Raw genomic sequence first — 20,834 nt, 5'->3', positions numbered from 1 at the left:
TCCCCGATTCCCCGAATATATATATATATATATATACATATATAACCCTAAAGGAAAGGAAATTAAATTTCAGTTTATACTTTATGGTTTTCAATAAGCTAGCAGTACACACCTCTTGGTATCAAGATATTGAAAATGCAGTACACTTAACATTTAACATTGCTAAATAAGCTGATAGTACACACCTTCCCAGTTTATAGTTTATACTTTATGATTTTCTTTAAATAAGCTGCCATAGATTTTCTTGAAATATGCCATGCCTTTGTATGTATGTTGATACTTAACATTGATTTACAGTATGATTTAACATTGCTTTACTTTATGATTTTCTTTAACATTGCTCTATATGTATGTTGATAGGAGCAAACTGTTAATTGTTTTACAGTAGGTATTAGTGTTGTACTGTTTATTAGCTCAAATCAATAATATATTAAATTGTTTACACGAGCTTAAATCAATAATATATTAAATTTTAAATTGACAGCATTAAAAAAAATCCCCGCGGGGATTCCCTGTCCCCGAAAGATCTCCGTGGGGACGGGGATGGGGAATAATTCCCCATCCCCGCTGGGGAACGGGGCGAGGACGGGGAATGGGGAGACAATTCGGGGACGGGGACGGGGACCCCATTCCCCGGCCCCGCCCCGCCCCGTTGACATCCCTAGGAGACACCGTGGCTCAGACTTCGTCAACCAAGGAGAAAAGGTCAGTCACAGATAAGACTATCCCCAAAAATACTATGTTTAATGCTAATTCTTTTGATTGCCTACAAGAGCTAAAAGGTTTGTTGGAGACACTGATCTTCTTGGAAGGGGATTCAAGTGGTAACATTTGCGCTAAACATAAGGTTTCAAAGAAAAATTCGAAAGGGAAAAAACAAATTGGCAGTGAGCCTGAGGTAGGACATAACCATGATGTTTATGCTAAGGGTGAAAATACGAGCAAAAAAATAAAACAAGTTATTTGTGTTTGGGAATTTCACAGAGTTAAAATCCGGGAGAAACTATGAACAGATACTACATTGTAACAGAGTCAGTAGTACTCAAAAAAAAAAAATCTGGGAGAAATTAGGGCTGAAACCACTTGTTCGGGGGGATCGAGTCATGGAAGGAACCTGGTGATGCGTAAGGAAGGCGGTGATAATTCTTCCTTGGCCTGCTCGATATCCCAATGATTATGGTTTCTTAGAACTGCAGGGGGTAAAGAACCGCAAAACGCACGGTGAACTACCCCAAAGAAATTATGAAAGATAGGGAGGTTGGAGCTATGTGTTTCTTAGAAACTAAAACAAAATAGGCTGGTGAAGATGGTTGAGATACTTTGTTTCACTAATGTTTTGTTGTAGAACCTTTAGGTTTTGCTAGGGGCCTAGTGTTGTTCTATAGGCCTTTTTCTTTCAATTTCACGGTGGTCAAACAACCTACCCAAGTTATCCATGGGGTGGTTAAAGGGTTTGGTAATTTGACATACTATGTTTCATTTGCATATGTTCGTCCTAATTTGATGACGAAAGAGATGTTTTGAAATGAGTGTAAAGCTTATGATAACTCATGTAGCAGTCCTTGGATCATGATGAGAGACTTCAACGACATTGCAAATGAGAGTAAACAATGGGGTAGTGTTGAGGTCAATTTGAATCGTTGTGGAAGGTTTGTGGATGGCTACAATGCTTATGGGCTCCTAAAGATGGGCATGATAGGGCTGAGCTATTTGTGGTTCAAACTAGAAGGAGGCCTGACTATCCAACGTAGGGAAGCTTGATCGGGTCTTGTGGAATTTAGAAGCGCATGCTCTTCTTCCTAAAGCAAAGGTTGTCACTTTCCCTAGAACCCACTCGAATCATCATCCTCTAAAATTCCTATGGGACGCGGGAAGGTCCCCTCGTAAAGAGGCAATATCCTTTAGGTTTGAAGGGGATTGGTTAACGAGAGATGACTATAGGGACATATGAAACATGGCTTGGAATAATAGAGAGTTGGATGTTGTTGGGGCTATCGAGGAGGTTTCTAAGCTTAGCAAGAGTTGAAATAAAGAAGTCTTTGGTAACATTTTATGTAGAAAAGCTAAATTGCAATCTAGGATCAAAGGGATTCGGGAATCAAGTTTTTATAGCACCTCAAAGGGGCTACAAGTGTTGGAGAATAAACTTATCAAGGAGCTTAACCAAGTCTTGAAGCAAGAGGAGCTCTTGTGGTTTCAAAAATCAAGAAGAACATGAATACAAGATGGTAACATGAACACACCCTTTACCATAGGTAAACTCTTATTAGAAGAAATTGGGCTAGAATCAAGATGCTTAAGATTGACGGTAAGTGGAATTCCAATTTTAAATCCATTATTGATCACATTTTTAATTATTTCATTAACTTGTTTGCGAGGAGGGACCCGGTGGAGGCTCAGGTTGTGAACCTTTATGAGGGACCTAAGATTGATCCCAGGCAGGCTATTGGTTTGGCGAGACACGTGAGTATTGACAAGGTTAGAAAAGCTGTCATTTAGACGAAAAAAATTAGTAGCCCAAGACCAGATGACACCTTGGCCGCTTTTTACCAATCTTTTTTGGAGGTGGTTAAAGAACCCATTATAAATATTGTCAATGGGGCGATTAGGACCGGGAGAGTTCCAACCAAGGTCCTTGAAGCTTTTATCACCCCCATTCCTAAAAAGGAAAATCTGAAATTTGCCAACGATTTCAGACCGATTACTTTGTTGAACGTTATATTTAAAATTTATCTTTAAGGTGGTCGTCAACAGATTAAGGCAGATCATGAATAAGCTTATTGGGCCGCTCTAAACCAGTTTCCTTCCAAGTCGATCCACTGTAAAGATGTGGGATCTTTTGATCACACATCGTAAGTTAAAAAAAAAAAAAGAAAAAAAAAGAGGCGTTGACTCGGTCAAACCGCTAAAGATGGTCTCCGCCAAATTTTGGCGGATTCGCTGCTAACCAAACACAACCATTGATTGGTTAGCATTTTTAGTGATAGAATATTGAGTATCATACTAATCCAATAAGTCCAATTCAATCAATAAATATACAATTAATGGATCTGTTAAATTGTAGCCTAAACATGAAAACCCAAATAACATAACCATGTTGATCAAATAATGTAAACAACACCATTAGCAACGTTCAATGCTTGCATGGAGTTGACAACTTGACATAGTAGACAAAGCCATGTCAGGCCCGGTTCCCTCTGTACCTAATTGTTTGTCGCATTTGCTTTTTGCACGATTTTTAATGTAACAAAACAAATGTTACTAACTTTCAATTTTGTCCATCAAAAGTATGTGTCATTTATATAAAGTACAATTGTAATTGCCTCATTAAATGTCTAGAAATTTGAAAAAGTCAAAAGGATAAATTGAGAAATATAGAATGATAGTTATGTTTAATTTTGGAAAGATGACACTATTTTGGGACGAACTAAAAAGAAAAGTAAGACATGTAAAATATGACGAAAGGAATATCATTTTATAGGCCCGGGACATGACAAAAAAATAGGCACTAAGGATATGGCCAGCCTAAGGAAAAGTTGGCTAACTAAAGGACATTTTTTCTTAAGCTATATTACTATTCACAAGTCTCGCAAGGTTAAACTAGTAATATAATGGTGCAAAAATTTAGATCTCTCTTAATGTTCTTACTTAATCTTGCTCCGAAAGGTTGAATCCCCAACCCCAAGAATCCCCGTACTTCGACCCAACTGAACATTTGAGATGATATAAATAACGTTAACTTAGTGACTCGGTAAATATAACTAAATTATTGGTGCGCACAAGGACTTTGTCAACTTTTGACATAATCGTAGCACTGCAGTCCTTACATAACTTATTTATATATGTGGGTGGTAATAGTAAGAGTTTTTGAAAAGTGGTTGGAGGGAGAATAATACCCAAGTAGTATACTGCATTTGCTTTTTGATATTATCTTAAAAGACTTGATCTTTTCAAAGTTGGGCATTTGGTCTAGTGGTATGATTCTTGCTTATGGTGTGAGAGGTCTTGAGTTCAATTCTTGGAATGCCCCATATTTTTTATTGGATTTTTACATTTCTTGTATATGTATAGACTGCACCAATTCAACCCTCAATCCCGGGCATTTGGTCTAGTGGTATGATTCTCGCTTAGGGTGCGAGAGGTCCCGAGTTCAATTCTCGGAATGCCCCTTTCTTTTTTTGGATTTTTACGTTTGTTGTTTGTTACCACTTGACAGTGGGGCACTTCGGTTCAATCCATTAGCCCATTGGGCTCCATAATCATTTCAGATTTATGGACCAAAAAAAAAAAAAGAATTAATTATGCAAAATATGTCGTGAATTAAAAATTAATTTGAATAACAAATTATAAACAATGAAGAGATGTTAAAAACAAAAAAAATTGTAACAACAGTGTAACATCATACAATACAAATTGTAGAAAAAAAAAATTTTTTGAAGAAACAAATTGTAGATAATTTCTTTACAACCCCTAGTATTTTCACCCATGAATTTGTTATAATATTTGGATCAATATACAATTATATAAATCATAACAATTTTTGGTCCCTGAGTAATAATGGTAGTAATGACTCGGACCCTGAGTTATGATTGTATCCGAGTTTAATGCCTCAGTTATTTGCGAAGTGGCGAGTTTAGTCTCTGGCCGTTAAATTTAACGGAACAAATTAAAAAAAATTTTAAAATTTGAGGGGTGAAGTAGGAATTCACATTTTATTCTCTTTATTATATTAAAACCACTTTCTGAACATTATTTTTTTCACTTCTTGGCATCTTACTTCATGATTCTTTAATTCTAAAAGCATTTCAATAATTTAAGTATTAATTGTTAGAAACCTGGTTCTCGTATAACAATCTTAAGACTTACCACAAACAAAGAAATACTTGATCATTGTCTTCAGGCGCGTGAAACACACCATCCTAAAAGTTTATGATTTCTCTTACTAAACATAAAGGGTAATAAAACCAATGGAGTAATTTGAGATTTTTATGACAAATTCACCAAGAGAGTAACTTGAGATTTTTAGTACGTAAAATTCTTCCATAAGCTTTGCAATAACTTAATCAAGAATCGTATATCATGACAATATATGAAAATTATATTATTTTTATCCATCACCTGCTATGTCTTCTTAAAAATCAGAATAATGAATGAAGAACCTAAGACTCAGTTATGAAAAATCAAAAAATTATTATTGGCTAAACTACTGTATAGGAAATAATTATTTTTTAAATACTAAAAATCTCAAGTTATTCTGTTGGTGAATTTCTCATAAAAGCAACCTGAGAAATTTAACATCATTTTGTATTTCAAAAGTTATAGTTTGATTAGATTTGTTGCTTAGTAAAGAAAACAAAAAAATGTTTTTTTTTTTTTGAGAAATTGTTAGGATAGTGTGTTTCACACGCTTGAAGACAATGATCAAATATTTTTTTGTTTGTGCTAAATCTTAAGTTTGTTTTACGAGAATCAAGTTCGTAACAAGTCATATTAAAATTATTGAAATGCTTTTAGAATTAAAGAATCTTGAAATAATAGGCTAAGAAGTGAAAAATAATGTTGTAAAAGTAGTGTGATATAATAAAGATAATAAAATGTTAATTTCCTACTTTGCCTCTCAAATTATAAATATTTTTTAATTTTTCTGTCAAATTGAACGGTCAAGGACTAAACTCGCCACTTCGCAAATAATTGAGGAACTAAACTCAGATACGGCTATAACTCAAGGACTGAGTCGAGATTATGTATAACTCATGGACCAAATATGCAATTTTCCATATTTATATATATATAACATTATAAGTTATAACCTTCAACCCTAACCCTGACTGGCGACTGCGAGGCGATCGGGTGGCGAGGAGGCGACGGGTTGCGGCGAGGCGGTGACCAACCGGCGAAGAGGCAGTGACCGACGGCGAGGTTAGTGCTTCTTATTCTTCTAGACTAGACTGTAGACTGTGGGGGCGGACCAGGCGATGGCTGGCTGCTGCTGCGTTTAACTGTGTATGTATATAGCCGTAGACTGTAGTTTTGGCTCATAAGCTATTCTTTTGTGTGTTAAATGTATACGGAAACATTAAGCTCGAGTATCTGAGGTTAATCGATTAAGCCAATAGCTGTTTAGTGCGTGTTTCATTTTGCGAATACATGCCTAATTCCCCCTTCTCAATCGTAGCACATAATTGGTAGCTGTTGGTCTCAGGGTTTCAGGGATTCGATTGAAAGTTGCCGTGATGATATTTGATTTATGTTTTTATTGATTATTGATTGATTCTTTAAATGTTGAATAAGCAGTGTTGACCTTTTTGAATAAACAGTATATGTTGGTTCTTAAACAATATACATTATCCATTGTAAGCCCATAGCAGAAACCCTAAAACAGGCCATAATTTACCGCACTTCCTTTCCTTTATACTATCAAAGCTCTATTCAAAGGAACGCCTCTGCCTCACTGATTTAATATCTTTCCTCTTCTCCGAGTTAGTGTTTGGGTAAGTTGTCTGGGATTTGTCTTATAATTTTTCCGATTTTCGACGTGGTATGCGCCCAGCATTTTGTGAATCTTGTGTTTGATTGTTTCTTCAATTGCTTTTGTGAATCATATTGGTGCCCTATCTTTAGAGAGTTGATTTTTAGCTGCTATAGCACATGCATTCTGTTTGTGCGGGTCATAGATCGTTAGTATATCACTTTGTCCCTTTTAGTTTTGAGAAATATGTTGCTATCTACTGTGTAATCCAACTTTTTTGTCTGAATTTCAGTTTGTTTCCAGTTATTGAGAAAAAATCTTCTTTTTTTTTTGGGTTTTGATATAGAATTTTTGCTAAAAAATGGTGAGAGTTAGTGTGTTGAATGATGCTCTGAAGAGCATGTACAATGCTGAGAAGAGGGGAAAGAGACAGGTCATGATTAGGCCTTCTTCAAAAGTGATTGTCAAGTTTCTTCTAGTGATGCAGAAGCATGGTATGTTTGTTTCATTGTGTGAACAATTGCTGTTATGGGTTTGGTGGTCTTGGTTTGCTTACTCTTGGATGTCTTGCAGGATACATTGGGGAGTTTGAATATGTGGATGATCACAGAGCAGGTAAAATTGTCGTTGAGTTGAATGGGAGGTTAAACAAGTGTGGTGTAATTAGTCCTCGTTTTGACATTGGTGTCAAGGACATCGAAGGATGGACTGCAAGGTTGCTTCCATCAAGACAGGTATCATACACTCTCCTTAATTAATATTTTCACTTGGAGATGTTTACTTTTGATCTTTCTTGATTCATACTGTTAATTGTTTTTGACCAAGATGAGCATTGTGTTGTGGTAATGTACTTGCCAAAGGATTAATGTTGGTACAAATTCTTTGTCACTCGTATGAAAGTAACAGATCTCAAAATTGTTTCTCATAAAGGTTTATACTGTTGGTGTGGTTTTTATGTTCTGAAAAATACATTCCAGTTTCCTTGATTTTGATCTCATGTCTGAGTTTCCTGATTTGTATTTTACACTGAAATGGAGCCCTTTTGGTTTTTCTCCAAATGAACTGACTGTTTGTTTTCAAGTATATTTGATCTGATTGTCTTGACTGTATAAGTCAATTTGTACCTCTATCATGTTCGATTAAACATGGAGAGTGACAATCCACGTTGAATTTGGGGCAAATCACTGAATATTTGCAAGATCCAAGTAGGTAGCAATTGTCACAAAATAAAGATTTCTTTGTTGATGAGCAGTTGAGGCTCTCCTGCAAAGGAGGGATTCCTGTATATCTCCAAAGGGTCAATCTCATATCCTATCACCTTGGGGAGCAGATCTCTGCAATTACCTCTTGGGTTTGGCCATGAGAAGTATATTAATTTTATGTGTAATTATAATGATATAAAAGCTATTTTAGATTTTGGCGTGTTCGTTTACACATTCTATTTGATGAATTTTCAGTTTGGATACATTGTGCTGACTACATCTGCCGGCATCATGGACCACGAGGAAGCCAGGAGAAAGAATGCTGGAGGAAAAGTTCTTGGCTTCTTTTACTAATGAGTGGTGTTGCTTTTTGTCATGTATTTCTGCTTTATACCTTCAGCAGGGAGATCTATGTTTGATTTGAACTTTGTTTTCCCTACGATTTGAGTAGAGCTTGTTGCCTTTATTTCATTTTGGAACAATGTTATTGACTAATACATTTAGCGGAATGTAGTGACCATTTCTATGTTATGATGCAATTTCACACACCATTTACCATCTCTGCACATACCTCGGTTGCATGCAAGCTCCATTTACACGAGTGTACCTGTTGTGTTGTGTGTTTCTCTTTAGTGATATTTGCATGCAAGGCTTTTGTTTATAGTGTGGAATGAATATTGTGTTAGCCATCCTCTTCGTTGTCTCCATTGCCATTACCCTCTTCCAAGTGCCAGAGGCCTAAGTATTGCATAATATTGATAGAGGCTTGGTGGCAATAGCTTGAGCCCTTAGATTAGAAGGGAAGGGTTTGGATCCCAGCTAGGTTAATTTCATTTTTGGGCAGCTTGTTTTGAGAAGAGTTTGGCTTAAACTAAGATTTATGTCCATCTAAAATTTATTTATCCTAAAATAAAATTATTTACTATATGATTATGTGCAAGATTTATTATGGAATAATTATATGAATAATTATGTGATTATATGATTATTGGTTATGGAATGATTTATGGTGATTATTTTGGACTTATATGCATTATTATGAGATTTGTGATGAATTGTGGGTAATATATATGTAATTTGTGATATTATATGAATATTGTGATAGATTATGTGGATTATAGAATAGTAAGATTTATGTCACAATTGTTAAACTTGACTCTTGCAAGCATGAAAAGGCTTGCCCCAAATCATTGTTGGCTTGTCACGCTGAGCTATAATGTTACAAGTTATACGAATACAAGTGATGAGGTAGAAAAGATAATGAACTTGTTACAAGTTATACGAATACAAGTGATGAGGTAGAAAAGATAATGAACTTCAATTCATGGGTAGGATAACCTAAATACATATAGGTCAGCACAAACAGAAATGTACTTCTCATGAACAAACTCATGAGGTAATAGCAAAATATCTACTCCTTAAAGACCATAGGATATGAGATTGTCCATTTAGATAGCAAAATTTCCCCCATTCTAGGAGAGTGTTCTGTGACAAATAGAGACACTTGGGTCTTAAGGGAAACTATGGCTTGGACACCAAATTCATTGTGCATTGACAAACCAAAGTTAACCTAACCTAACTTGCTGTAGAAGTGTGAGCAATTAAACTTCTATCTATCTGTAATCAAATTCATGTGATTCGAGGGGAATTATTTTTATTGCCTTTAAAGTGTTTCCCTTGAAACCCTAATGCTGCCTCCCTTTTCTCTCTAAAACAAAAAGCTTTTTTCTGCTGCTCAACTTCGGCTTCCACCGCCGGCCTCCGGCCGGAGCTCTAGTGGAGTTTTGAGCCGGCGGTTTTGGTCACCTTCTACGTTTACTCTCGCTCTTCTTCCGCCCCGACCACCGTTGCAGCTCCGTCCGCCTCTGACCACCGCCACAGATCTTCCTCTTCCGTTTTCTTTCCCCTTGAATAAAATAATAGTAGGTAGGTATTGGGGTTTGCGTTGGTAGTCTTGAACTCCCAACCCTACTTTGGCTTTACCACTTTTTATTTTTCTCTATTATTGTGTTCTCCTCTCGTTACTTTCACGGGCTTTTTTCTCTTGTTACTTTCACGAGCTTTTCATTATCATTAGCATAAATCGTTTAGTTTGGTTTCGGAAAGTGTTGATCTTATCATGGGCGAGCAAAAAAGAATGATGATGAAGACCCAGATCTTTGATGAAGCTTTAAGCTCCTTGAAGGAACATAGCTTCCTAGTTATGAAACAGTCTGCGATTCAAGTTTTCTATAGCATAGTTAGAAAAGTTGTTTCTATGTCTGACTGCAAGGAATGATTTACCATTTCATTGATCGTTGATGTAAACGCTTTATGTTATGAATTAATGGAATAGCTACGTTTACCTTCAAAAAAAAAAAAAAAGAGTTTCCCTTGAGGTAAAATTGGTGACCAATAGGTTCAATGAAATATAAATATGACAGTTGTGGCAATATACCTGTCTTGACGGAATAAACCTTGCAGTCCATCCTTCGATATCCTTGACACCGATATCAAACCAAGGGCTAATCACACCACACTTGTTCAGCATTCCATTGAGCTCAACAACAATTTTCCCAGATCTGTGATCATCAACAAATTCGAATTTTTCAATATATCTTGCAAGACAACATACCTTAGCTAAATACACACACAGTTACACACAGCAGTAGCCAGCCATCGCCTGGTCCGCCTCCACAGTCAAAAGTCTAGAAGAGTAAGAAGCACTAACCTCGCCGTCGGTCACTGCCTCTTCGCTGGTTGGTCGTCGCCTTGCCGCAGCCTGTTGCCTCCTCGCCACTCGATCGCCTCGCAGTCGCCAGTCAGGGTTAGGGTTGAGGGATACGCGCCAATAAAAAATCTTTAAGGTATGGAGCCTATCAGGAATTGTTTGATGCATTAACGCGAGGTGATGTTGAGCATGGTCATCATGGTAAACGAGTTATTCTTCCTTCTTAGCTTTACTAGTGGAGCAAGGTATATGATTCAAAACTATCAAAATGCAATGGTGATTTGTGGATGGATTGGTCATCTTAATTTATTTATTACATTTACATGTAATCCAAAGTGGTCGCCTCCTCGCCACTCGATCGCCTCGCAGTCGCCAGTTAGGGTTAGGGTTGAAGGATACGCGCCAATAAAAAATCTTTAAGGTATGGAGCCTATCAGGAATTGTCTGATGCATTAACGCGGGGTGATGTTGAGCATGGTCATCATGGTAAACGAGTTATTCTTCCTTCTTAGCTTTACTGGTGGAGCAAGGTATATGATTCAAAACTATCAAAATGCAATGGTGATTTGTGGATGGATTGGTTATCTTAATTTATTTATTACATTTACATGTAATCCAAAGTGGCATGAAATAGAGATGTATTTGGAAGGGAGACATTTGAATGTTGTTGATCGACAAGATATAATGGCCGCTTATTTAAAGTGAAATTGGATGCGTTGATTAGGGAGATTCGTTTTGGATTAGTGTTTGGTAATGTAATTGCAGGTACGTATTTTAATTTTTCCACATTTGCATGCAGAGGCATTTTTCTCTTATATATATATATATATATATATATATATAAATAATTTTTTATTTATATTTTTAAAAGCTCGTGGGGCGGGCTAGAGTTGTAGGAATCCTAGCCCGCATGCCGGCCTGCAAAATCTCACTAAAAATTAGGCCAACGGTGGGGGTGGGTCGGCCTGCTTTGATAGTACTACTTAGGGGTGAGCAAAAAATGAAGATTGACCGAGAAATCGATAACCGATAATCGAATCGGTTATGGCCTTAAAAACATTTAGTCATTTTGGGTTTTCAGTTTTGGACCAAGAATATAAAAACTGACCGAAAATCGAGGAGCAAGCCCATACATTTTAACCACCTAGCCCATAGGGATTCACAATAAAATAATTTATTAAGTTTCCTAATATTTTGTTGTTAGCCCAATACTAATTTAAAACATACATTGGCCTAAGCCCTAATTCCCCCTTTCTCTATTCACAATCGCTATTTTGCCTTAAAAATTAAAACATATTGAAAATAACCTATACTGCGTAAGGCTAATTCCCTTTTCCCTCTCCAGTCTTCAAAATTGTCGTTCTACACTTCTACCTGTTGCGATTCACCGATTCCGGTGTTGCCCACTACCCTGCTCTACGCTGTAGTTCGCCATTGCCTCTGCGTACTTTGCTTAGTACGTTTTGTGCAATATATATAATCCTTGTATTTATTTCATACAAGCAAAATCATGGTATGTGTTGTTTAAATTCGGTTAAAAATAACAGACCTTAACTGACCAAAAACTTCGATTTTCGGTCGATTCGGTTATGAGAAGTGAGTCAGTTATGCAAAGGTCAATTTTTTTTTTGTTGATTTGAGTTATTAATCGAAAATCGACCGATGCTCACCCCTAGTACTTCTGTTGAGTTCCAAAAAAAGAGGACTTCCACATGCAAATATATTATTATTTCTGGGACACGAAGATAGCCAAGCTTTAGGTCAAGATATTGATTCCATCATGTCAACTGAAATTCCAAATAAGGATGAAGATAGTGAATATTATAAGGTTGTAGAAGAGTTTATGATTCACAGTCTTTGTGGTCATCTTAGGAAGAATTCTCCGTGTATGGTTAATGGTTGTTTTGAAATATTGGTAAATGGTCGTTTTGAAACATTTTCTAAAGAAGTTTGTAGAGTCTTCAAATTTTGATCAAGATGGTTATCCCATTTACAGACGTAGAGATGATGGAAGGTTGGTCAGAAAAATGGATTGAGCTGGATACCAAATTTGTTGTGCCTCACAACAAATATTTGTTGCTAAAATATAATCAATATTGAGTGGTGATGACGATTGTGTTGATAATACTTTGAGTCGCCCAAGTGTCGGAGAAAGTATGCTTTTGGCTTGGTTTGAAGCGAACAAAAAGTTTGCAGAATCTCGAGAGTTAACTTATGGTCAGATGCCCAACAAATTTGTTTGGAGAATAGATGTTAGGGAGTGGCATCTTAGTCATAAGGAGTTTGCCATTAGTCGTATGTTCTTTGTTTCGCCGGGTTCTGATGAAATTTATTATCTAAGGTGTTTGTTGAATTTGGTGCGTGGAGCAACGTGTTATGAAGACTTTTGGATTGTTGACGGAGTGCAGTACAGTTCATTTCGAGAAGCATGCTATGTCTGTGGTTTATTGGCAGATGACAAGGAATATGTATATGCGATTAATGAAGCAAGTAAATGGACTTATGCGACTTCTATGAGGAGAATATTTGTGAGCATTCTCACCTCAAATGTTCTTATTCAACTAGAAGTTACTTAAATCCATAGATTTTGTTTACTTGATTATGCTATATTGGATTGTGAGATGTAAGTATCATTTTGATTTTTTCTCTTTTTATTTGTAGGATTAATCCTAATAGATAATGAAAAGACTAATTATGCTTTGCTTGAAATTGGAAAGCTTCTAAGTGCATTGAGAAAAAGTATATCTTGCTTTCCATCTATGCTTGTGCCAGATACCAGTTCCCCTATTTCACATGGAAATCAATTCTTATATGAGAAATTGTCATATGATTGTGATGCTCTTAAAGTTGAATTGCAATTCCCTCCAACCAAACACTGTAGTTTGGGAATTCATTGAATTGCAATTCAATGAATTGCAATTCCCCCCAAACTACATCCAACCAAACAGGCCTTATGAAATGCTCGGGTATTCCAAATCATTGTCTTACCTTGCAAGTTGGATCTCCAGTTATGCTTTTGCGGTACATTGACCATACTCTTGATTTGTGCAATGGTATGAGATTGGTCATTACTAAATTGGAAGATCATGTTGTTGAAGCGAAAGTGATGTCAGGAAGTAGTATGGGTACAGGAGTTTTGATTCCAAAATTGTCATTGACACCGTCAAATCCTCAATTGCCATTTAAGTTTCAAAGGAGGCAATTCCCTCTAATGTTGTCTTACGCAATGACAATAAATAAGAGTCAAGGACAAAGTCTTACAAACGTTGGTTTGCTTTTGAAAAAAAAAAACTTATTTTTGTTCATGGACAGTTGCATGTGCCTTTGTCTAGCAACAACAAATGTTGTGTATCAAGAAATTTTTAAAAATTTGTAATTTGATATATATATATATATATATATATATATATATATATTATTTCACTTTATGTTTATATATTCACCAACAAAAAAAAACTTTATGTTTATATCTACCGATGTTAATAACTTTGGTAAATTTAGTATTGTTTTGAAACATTTTTGTAATTCATATTTCGCATTAAATAATTATATGTTTTCTTAAGATGTGTATGAGTAATCAATAAAGATACAAATAGGCCATCGAACTATTTGAAAAATAATAATTAAGCTATTGAACTTGAAAAAAGGTCCAAATTAGTCCATAAGCTCAAAAAAAAAAAAAGAGTAGCAATTAACATTTTAACATATTACAACCCAGTTTCTACTGACGTGGATTGTCACGTGTAATCATATTTTGAGAAAATGTACAAATAGGCCATCGAACTATTCAGGAAATAATAATTAAGCTACTAAAGTCGAAAAAAGCTCTAAATTAATCCACAAACTTGGAAAAAGATAATTAAAATTTTGTGAAAGTTTTGTACATTATTATTAAAAAATATATAGTTTTTATTTCTCTATATTATTCAAATATGATAATTAAAATTATCACTTTAGAAATTGTGAAATATAATTTGAATTCATTTTTAATTTTTAAAAATTTATCAATATTTTAATATTGTACATGAATTTTTGCACATTGCTAGAATAAGTCTAACTCTTGTGTAATACCATCTTATTACGTAATATTGAACTAATCCTTTTTTTTGCTAGAACCTCAAATAGCGTAATAACTCTTGTATACACAATTTACATAATGATTTTTTTTCGAGTTTCATAAAATGCAATGCTTTTCAATGCATCCATAAAAAATAATATATACATAACATAAGATTATTATACCAGAGTTAGACTTATCATAGTAATGCACAAAAGTTTATGTTCAATATTAAAATATTAATAAATAAAAAATAAAAAATAAAAAATTAATTCAAATTATATTTCACGAGTCCTAAAGTAATAAATTTTAATTATCATATTTGAATAATATAGAGAAATAAAAATTATATATACTTTTAATATTAATGTACACAATTTTTACAAAATTTTAATTATCTTGTTCCAGGTTCCAAGTTCGTGGTGTTTTTTTTTTTTTTTTTTTTTTCAGTGACTTAATTGTTATTTTTCGAATAGTTCGAGAGTATATTTGTACATTTTTCAAAGCATGATTACACGTGACAATCCATGTCAACAAAAAATGGGTAGTAACCTGCTAAAAATGTTAATTACAATTTTTTTCATAGGTCATAAATTATGAAGCTTTTTTCAAATTTAATGACTTAATTATGATTTCAAAAATAATTTAATGATCTATTTATACATTTTCCCTTGGTGCAACACTATTGCCCTTAAAAATCATATGAACACAAATGACAGTTAACCTGGAATTACCTATTAATTATATGGAATTAAATACTGGTCATAAAGTTTACCATGTCATCATAAAGTAAAAAAGAAATGTCTGGAAGAAACGAGAATCATCAAAGAAGAAACCAATCAGCCAAACCTCCGAACTCACACCGTCGGTATCATCCAATCGGATGGCCACAATTCAAAGCTAGAATCTTCTAGACTCCCCTCTAACGTCACCTGCCATACATATATACACCTCCCCTGCTCTTCCTCTCTTTCACTGTAAAAATCTCTGTAAATTTCACTTGCAAATTCGCGAATCAACAACTCCACTGCTGCGTTTACCTGATTGATTACTCATGGCTGGAAAAGGCGAAGGACCGGCGATCGGAATCGATCTCGGAACCACCTACTCGTGCGTCGGCGTTTGGCAGCATGATCGCGTCGAGATCATCGCTAATGACCAGGGGAACCGGACCACGCCGTCTTACGTGGCGTTCACAGATACCGAGCGCCTCATCGGCGACGCTGCTAAGAACCAGGTCGCCATGAACCCTACTAACACCGTTTTCGGTAAGTTCCATAGCCGTCGTCCTGCTTCCTTTACAGAATTCTTATAGTTTTTGCTCGTACACAGTTTTGATTTGAAGTTTGAGTTGGATATGTGGATTTATGTATGCTTGGTGTAGTGTTTGCATGTTGTAATTACTGTTCGAATTTACTAGCTAACTGTAGTCTGTAGAATCTGTAATATATGCATCTAAATTCTATTAATAGATCAAAATTATAGTAGTAATTCAATTACTAGTAGAAATTAGCTAATGAGTACGCAGTTTATGCAGTCATTGTGTACTATGTTGTTCTGTAGATTATCTTTTATTTTATTCCCTGAAGAATAGTGTTTAAGTCCTGATTTACTTGATTCCAGATGCGAAGCGTTTGATTGGTAGGAGATACAGTGATCCATCTGTTCAGAGTGACATGAAGCTGTGGCCATTCAAAGTGATTGCTGGACCTGGTGATAAGCCCATGATTGTGGTGTCATACAAGGGTGAGGAAAAACAGTTTTCTGCAGAGGAGATCTCCTCCATGGTTCTCACTAAAATGAAGGAGATTGCTGAGGCGTTCCTAGGTTCGACTGTGAAGAATGCTGTTGTTACAGTACCTGCTTACTTCAATGATTCTCAGCGTCAAGCTACCAAGGATGCTGGTGTGATTTCAGGGCTTAATGTGATGCGTATAATCAATGAGCCCACTGCTGCTGCCATTGCTTATGGGCTTGATAAGAAGGCGGTGAGTGCAGGGGAGAAGAATGTGCTTATTTTTGATCTAGGTGGGGGCACTTTTGATGTGTCCCTTCTCACCATTGAAGAAGGAATATTTGAAGTTAAGTCCACTGCTGGTGATACTCACCTTGGTGGTGAAGACTTTGATAACAGGATGGTGAACCACTTTGTCCAAGAGTTTAAGAGGAAGCACAAGAAAGACATAAGTGGAAATCCTAGAGCCCTGAGAAGGCTGAGGACTGCTTGTGAAAGAGCTAAGAGGACTCTGTCATCTACTGCTCAGACAACCATTGAGATTGATTCCCTTTATGAGGGTATTGATTTCTATACCACCATTACCCGCGCCAGGTTTGAGGAGCTTAATATGGATCTTTTCAGAAAGTGTATGGAGCCTGTTGAGAAGTGTTTGAGAGATGCCAAGATGGACAAGAGCAGTGTAGATGATATTGTTCTTGTTGGTGGGTCTACTAGGATCCCTAAGGTACAGCAATTGTTGCAAGACTTTTTCAATGGGAAGGAGCTCTGCAAGAGCATCAACCCTGATGAGGCTGTTGCCTATGGTGCTGCTGTGCAAGCCGCGATTTTGAGTGGTGAAGGTAATGAGAAGGTGCAAGACCTTCTACTTTTGGATGTTACCCCTCTATCTCTTGGTCTCGAGACTGCTGGAGGGGTTATGACTGTTCTCATTCCAAGGAACACCACCATTCCAACAAAGAAGGAGCAGGTCTTCTCGACTTACTCTGACAACCAACCTGGCGTGTTGATCCAAGTCTATGAAGGAGAAAGGGCAAGGACCCGAGACAACAACTTACTCGGCAAATTTGAGCTCAGTGGCATTCCCCCAGCCCCGAGAGGTGTCCCTCAAATCAATGTTTGCTTCGACATTGATGCCAATGGTATCCTGAATGTATCCGCCGAGGATAAGACCACTGGCCAGAAGAACAAGATCACAATCACGAATGACAAGGGCAGACTGTCCAAGGAAGAGATTGAGAAGATGGTCCAAGAAGCTGAGCAGTACAAGGCAGAAGATGAGGAGCACAAGAAAAAGGTTGAAGCCAAGAATGCCTTAGAGAACTACGCCTACAACATGAGGAACACCATCAAGGATGAGAAGATCAGTTCCAAGCTTCCACCCGAGGACAAGAAGAAGATCGAGGATGCTATTGAACAAGCCATTCAGTGGTTGGATGGGAACCAACTTGCAGAGGCTGACGAATTCGAAGACAAAATGAAGGAACTCGAGAGCCTCTGCAACCCCATCATCGCTAAGATGTACCAAGGTGGCGCTGGCCCCGATGTGGCTGCTGGCATGGATGAAGACGGCCCTTCTGCTGGTGGAAGCGGCGCTGGTCCCAAGATCGAGGAAGTTGATTAAGCTTTTGATGTATTCTGTTGTGCCGATGACTTTTGAATGATCGGGCTGTGTTTTTGTTTTAATAACGTTAAATTGTGTTCATTAGTTGTGTTTAAAAGCTTGGGTTGAAACTTGTTTAGCCTTGTACTATCTGTTCTGTACCAGGTTCATGTTTCTACTGGTGCTCACTAGGTGTCTGTAACTAGCAAACAAGAAAAGAATTTCTTTTATATTTGCCTCAAAAAAACTTAAAACCATCACAAATGTTGTAAAATGCCCAATACATAACATCAAATATTCTTAAAAGCTACAAACATTTGACATTGTTTCTTTCTTAATTAAGGCTGAAACAAAAACACAGCTAAATCAACCTATGATTCACATACTAATATAGAGTTAGTTCATTCTCTGCATTACAGAATTACATTAATGCATCACAAATGACAATAGGAGAGAATGCAAAAAGAAGGTTCTTACTTGTATATATATATTATATGCTAAATAAGAATTTTAGTTATATGTATATTCTGTAAGTGGACTAACCATAACTTCTTAACCAAAGCAATGCAAGCACATTTACGATTCACTCCAAGGAGAGGGATGGAGGCACACTTGAACCTCGTGCTCCTCTGGTCCTACACGGTGTTTAGGTACAAGAATCTCGAGCATTGTCCCAGTCTCATCACCAAATGCTTCTAGTTTAGCGTTCTCTGGAATGCGAGAGTGGAGGAGAATTTCTCGGACGAATTCCCCAGGAGGGCAGTGTTCGGGAGCTGGATCGGTGAGCTTGAAAGACCGGTTTTGTCTTTTGATTGTCGGGGCACATCCAGTGCTAATGCATGATATCTTCACAATCCCGTGGGAGATGGTGTTTCTCCAAGTAACTTTTACCCTCTTGAGATCCACGAAAGGCATGCTAACGATGATCAAGAAACCCTCGTCATCTTCGTATATAGTTTTTGCAGCTGTGACTGGACCACACGCGCACCTCATAACCCCAGAACATTCACTTAACCAGGACGGCTCAATTTGATGGGCATCCGAGATTCTCTCAGAGTTTGAACCGTTAGATAAACAGAAATCGTCGTCGTTTCCATGAGGGAAAGTGCTCTTCTTTCGTTTGTTGCAGGCAGCCAACATGTCTAGACCTTCCCCGTTGACATTGTTTGACGACGGAGTTGATAAATTCAGACTAGACCCATTGAGCAACCTTTTCGGATTCACTGAGTTACATTTTGGAGGTAGTCTCTCGAGCTCAAATTCTGTAGTCGGGACATTCCTCCACGAATCAAAATCAGTGGCCTCGGGAGGAATGGAGAAGTTCAAATCCCGCCCCGTAAGCTCCATCCACTTCTTTAGTTCGTCCTCGTTGAGACCTGCAAGGTTGGGAGACCTAACGATTTCAATGCCATGAACACATTGCGGGTTAGACAGACCCCTATAATGCTTTCTCTGCATTTTGTGTGACCGAATAAACCCTTTATCCACACTAAACGGGAATGGCCTCTCTCCCTGGCGCGAGTGCCCATTCATGAAATTCCTCAGCTGCATCTTCCCTAGAGCATTCTCAGGCCTCTCCTTGAAAACCCACATGTACATATTCTCCATATCATGCTGAACAAGGAAAACATCCAATTTCAAGTCTGACTTATCATACCCCGAAACACCTTTACCCTGACGAACTATTTTACATCTATCATTCAAAACCGGCTTAAAATAGAAATTGAAGAAAAACCAAGCACCCCAAACACTATCAAGCCTCTTAGCACACTTCTTCCCAATCTTGGTAGCATTGCCATTCATATCAGCCTCACATGGCTGGGAACCAAGACAAGCATCCAACATGAATTCATCTGAGCATTGGAAAGTGGTAGGGGCATCTGAAAGTGGGATATTGATATCAGGAGGAATAGCACCCAGATTCAATTCCCTCTCAATTTCATCATGGGGAACTGAGGTGGAATCCATGGACAAAAGTGTGGAAAAATGATTGCTTTCCATGGATAAGGTTGTCACCACTTTCTCTTTTGCAGGCATCTTTACTATTATTACAACTTCTTAAACTAAGCTAGCTAAAATCAAAACATTAATTCCATCAAACCCAGTCTACACACAGATTCACAAAACAACCAAACCCCCATTCCTCCGCCAAATTTCACATCCCAAAATCAGAAAATTCGCGGCTTTACTCACCAATTCATTGAATACCCAGTAAAGATTTGACCTTCTAGAGATCAAAGTAGGCAAATAGAGACTTCAAACACACAAGGTAGTGAATCTTGGGAAATATGTACCATTCAAAAGCTGGATTCGAAGAGAACCCAGAAAAGTAAATAATATGGATACCGGAGTGAATCTAGAGGGAGAAAAGATGAAGGGTACCTGAGGAGAAAAAAGGGTCTGAATCTGCGTGACGATTGACGAATGGGAATGGAGATCGAGGGTGACGTAAACGGGGAGGGACTGTGTAATGAGAAATTGGGTGCGGGGTTGAGACCGATATGGATTGGTGCCCCAGTTGGATGGCACCGTCATGTGGAGAACAGACGCCGTTAACTAACGGCGAGTCAGCGACAATGGAGCAGCCATATGAGGAAACATAACCGCTCGCGTCACCGTTTTCAAGCCGTTCCCATGGATCTTACGGAGTGTTTGGTTTGGTTGAATGTAATTAAGTTGTTATTTAGTGAAGGCGTCGATTACGTTGTTTGGTTATAAGAAATTATAATTTCATTGATTTGTAATTTCTTTTTTTGTTGAATTGCAATTCATGCTCTCAGGAGTTACAATTCAATGCTGGTAGGAAAAGGGAAAAATAAAAGAAATGATAAAAGTAATATGGGTGATTGTTATTTTTATTATTAGATAAGGACATTTTGGTCTTTATACCACTTTTTTCATTTTCATCTCCAATAATTATATTCTTCTCTACCAAACAATGTAATTTGAATTCCTACATTATTCTTTTGGGTCACACTTGTGTGAGACCGTCTCACGGATCTAAGATTCGTGAGACGGGTCGGATCTTTTGTTATATGGGTTAATCACATGCCATCAA

At 37.2% G+C, this 20,834-nt stretch overlaps 3 protein-coding genes and 1 non-coding gene across 4 annotated transcripts; 3 read left to right on the top strand and 1 right to left on the bottom strand.

The window, feature by feature from the left end:
- Nucleotides 1–4,097: 4,097 nt before the first annotated feature.
- Nucleotides 4,098–4,169, top strand: TRNAP-AGG. The gene has a single exon. It is a non-coding gene; the product is annotated as a tRNA-Pro (tRNA).
- A 1,644-nt stretch (nt 4,170–5,813) lies between these two features.
- LOC116018905 (40S ribosomal protein S15a-1) lies at nt 5,814–8,231 on the top strand. The gene is made up of 4 exons (XM_031258933.1): nt 5,814–5,919; nt 6,816–6,963; nt 7,043–7,203; nt 7,927–8,231. The coding sequence occupies exons 2-4, from the start codon at nt 6,831–6,833 to the stop codon at nt 8,023–8,025; spliced, it is 393 nt and encodes a 130-aa protein (XP_031114793.1). The 5' UTR covers nt 5,814–5,919; nt 6,816–6,830; the 3' UTR covers nt 8,026–8,231.
- Nucleotides 8,232–15,386: 7,155 nt separating this feature from the next.
- Nucleotides 15,387–18,006, top strand: LOC116019933 (heat shock cognate 70 kDa protein 2-like). Its single transcript, XM_031260331.1, has 2 exons — nt 15,387–15,706; nt 16,062–18,006. Exons 1-2 carry the CDS (start codon nt 15,493–15,495, stop codon nt 17,795–17,797), a joined length of 1,950 nt encoding a protein of 649 aa, XP_031116191.1. The 5' UTR covers nt 15,387–15,492; the 3' UTR covers nt 17,798–18,006.
- A 67-nt stretch (nt 18,007–18,073) lies between these two features.
- LOC116019934 lies at nt 18,074–20,290 on the bottom strand. Its single transcript, XM_031260332.1, has one exon. The coding sequence runs from the start codon at nt 19,811–19,813 to the stop codon at nt 18,353–18,355; it is 1,461 nt and encodes a 486-aa protein (XP_031116192.1). The 5' UTR covers nt 19,814–20,290; the 3' UTR covers nt 18,074–18,352.
- Between the last annotated feature and the right edge of the window lie 544 nt (nt 20,291–20,834).

This window comes from Ipomoea triloba, chromosome 5 (assembly GCF_003576645.1).
Source record: "Ipomoea triloba cultivar NCNSP0323 chromosome 5, ASM357664v1".
Lineage (NCBI taxonomy): Eukaryota > Viridiplantae > Streptophyta > Magnoliopsida > Solanales > Convolvulaceae > Ipomoea > Ipomoea triloba.
Note: the sequence above shows the minus strand (reverse complement) of the source record. Positions and strands in the feature narration are given on the sequence as shown.

What these genes read in the sequence shown, in the direction of transcription:
- LOC116018905 (XM_031258933.1), top strand. Translation starts at nt 6,831, where the DNA reads ATGGTGAGAGTTAGTGTGTTGAATGATGCTCTGAAGAGCATGTACAAT. An exon ending in TCTAGTGATGCAGAAGCATG is followed by an intron (nt 6,964 to 7,042) that starts GTATGTTTGTTT and finishes GATGTCTTGCAG; the next exon opens with GATACATTGGGGAGTTTGAA. An exon ending in GGTTGCTTCCATCAAGACAG is followed by an intron (nt 7,204 to 7,926) that starts GTATCATACACT and finishes ATGAATTTTCAG; the next exon opens with TTTGGATACATTGTGCTGAC.
- LOC116019933 (XM_031260331.1), top strand. Translation starts at nt 15,493, where the DNA reads ATGGCTGGAAAAGGCGAAGGACCGGCGATCGGAATCGATCTCGGAACC. An exon ending in CCCTACTAACACCGTTTTCG is followed by an intron (nt 15,707 to 16,061) that starts GTAAGTTCCATA and finishes ACTTGATTCCAG; the next exon opens with ATGCGAAGCGTTTGATTGGT.
- LOC116019934 (XM_031260332.1), bottom strand. Translation starts at nt 19,813, where the DNA reads ATGCCTGCAAAAGAGAAAGTGGTGACAACCTTATCCATGGAAAGCAAT.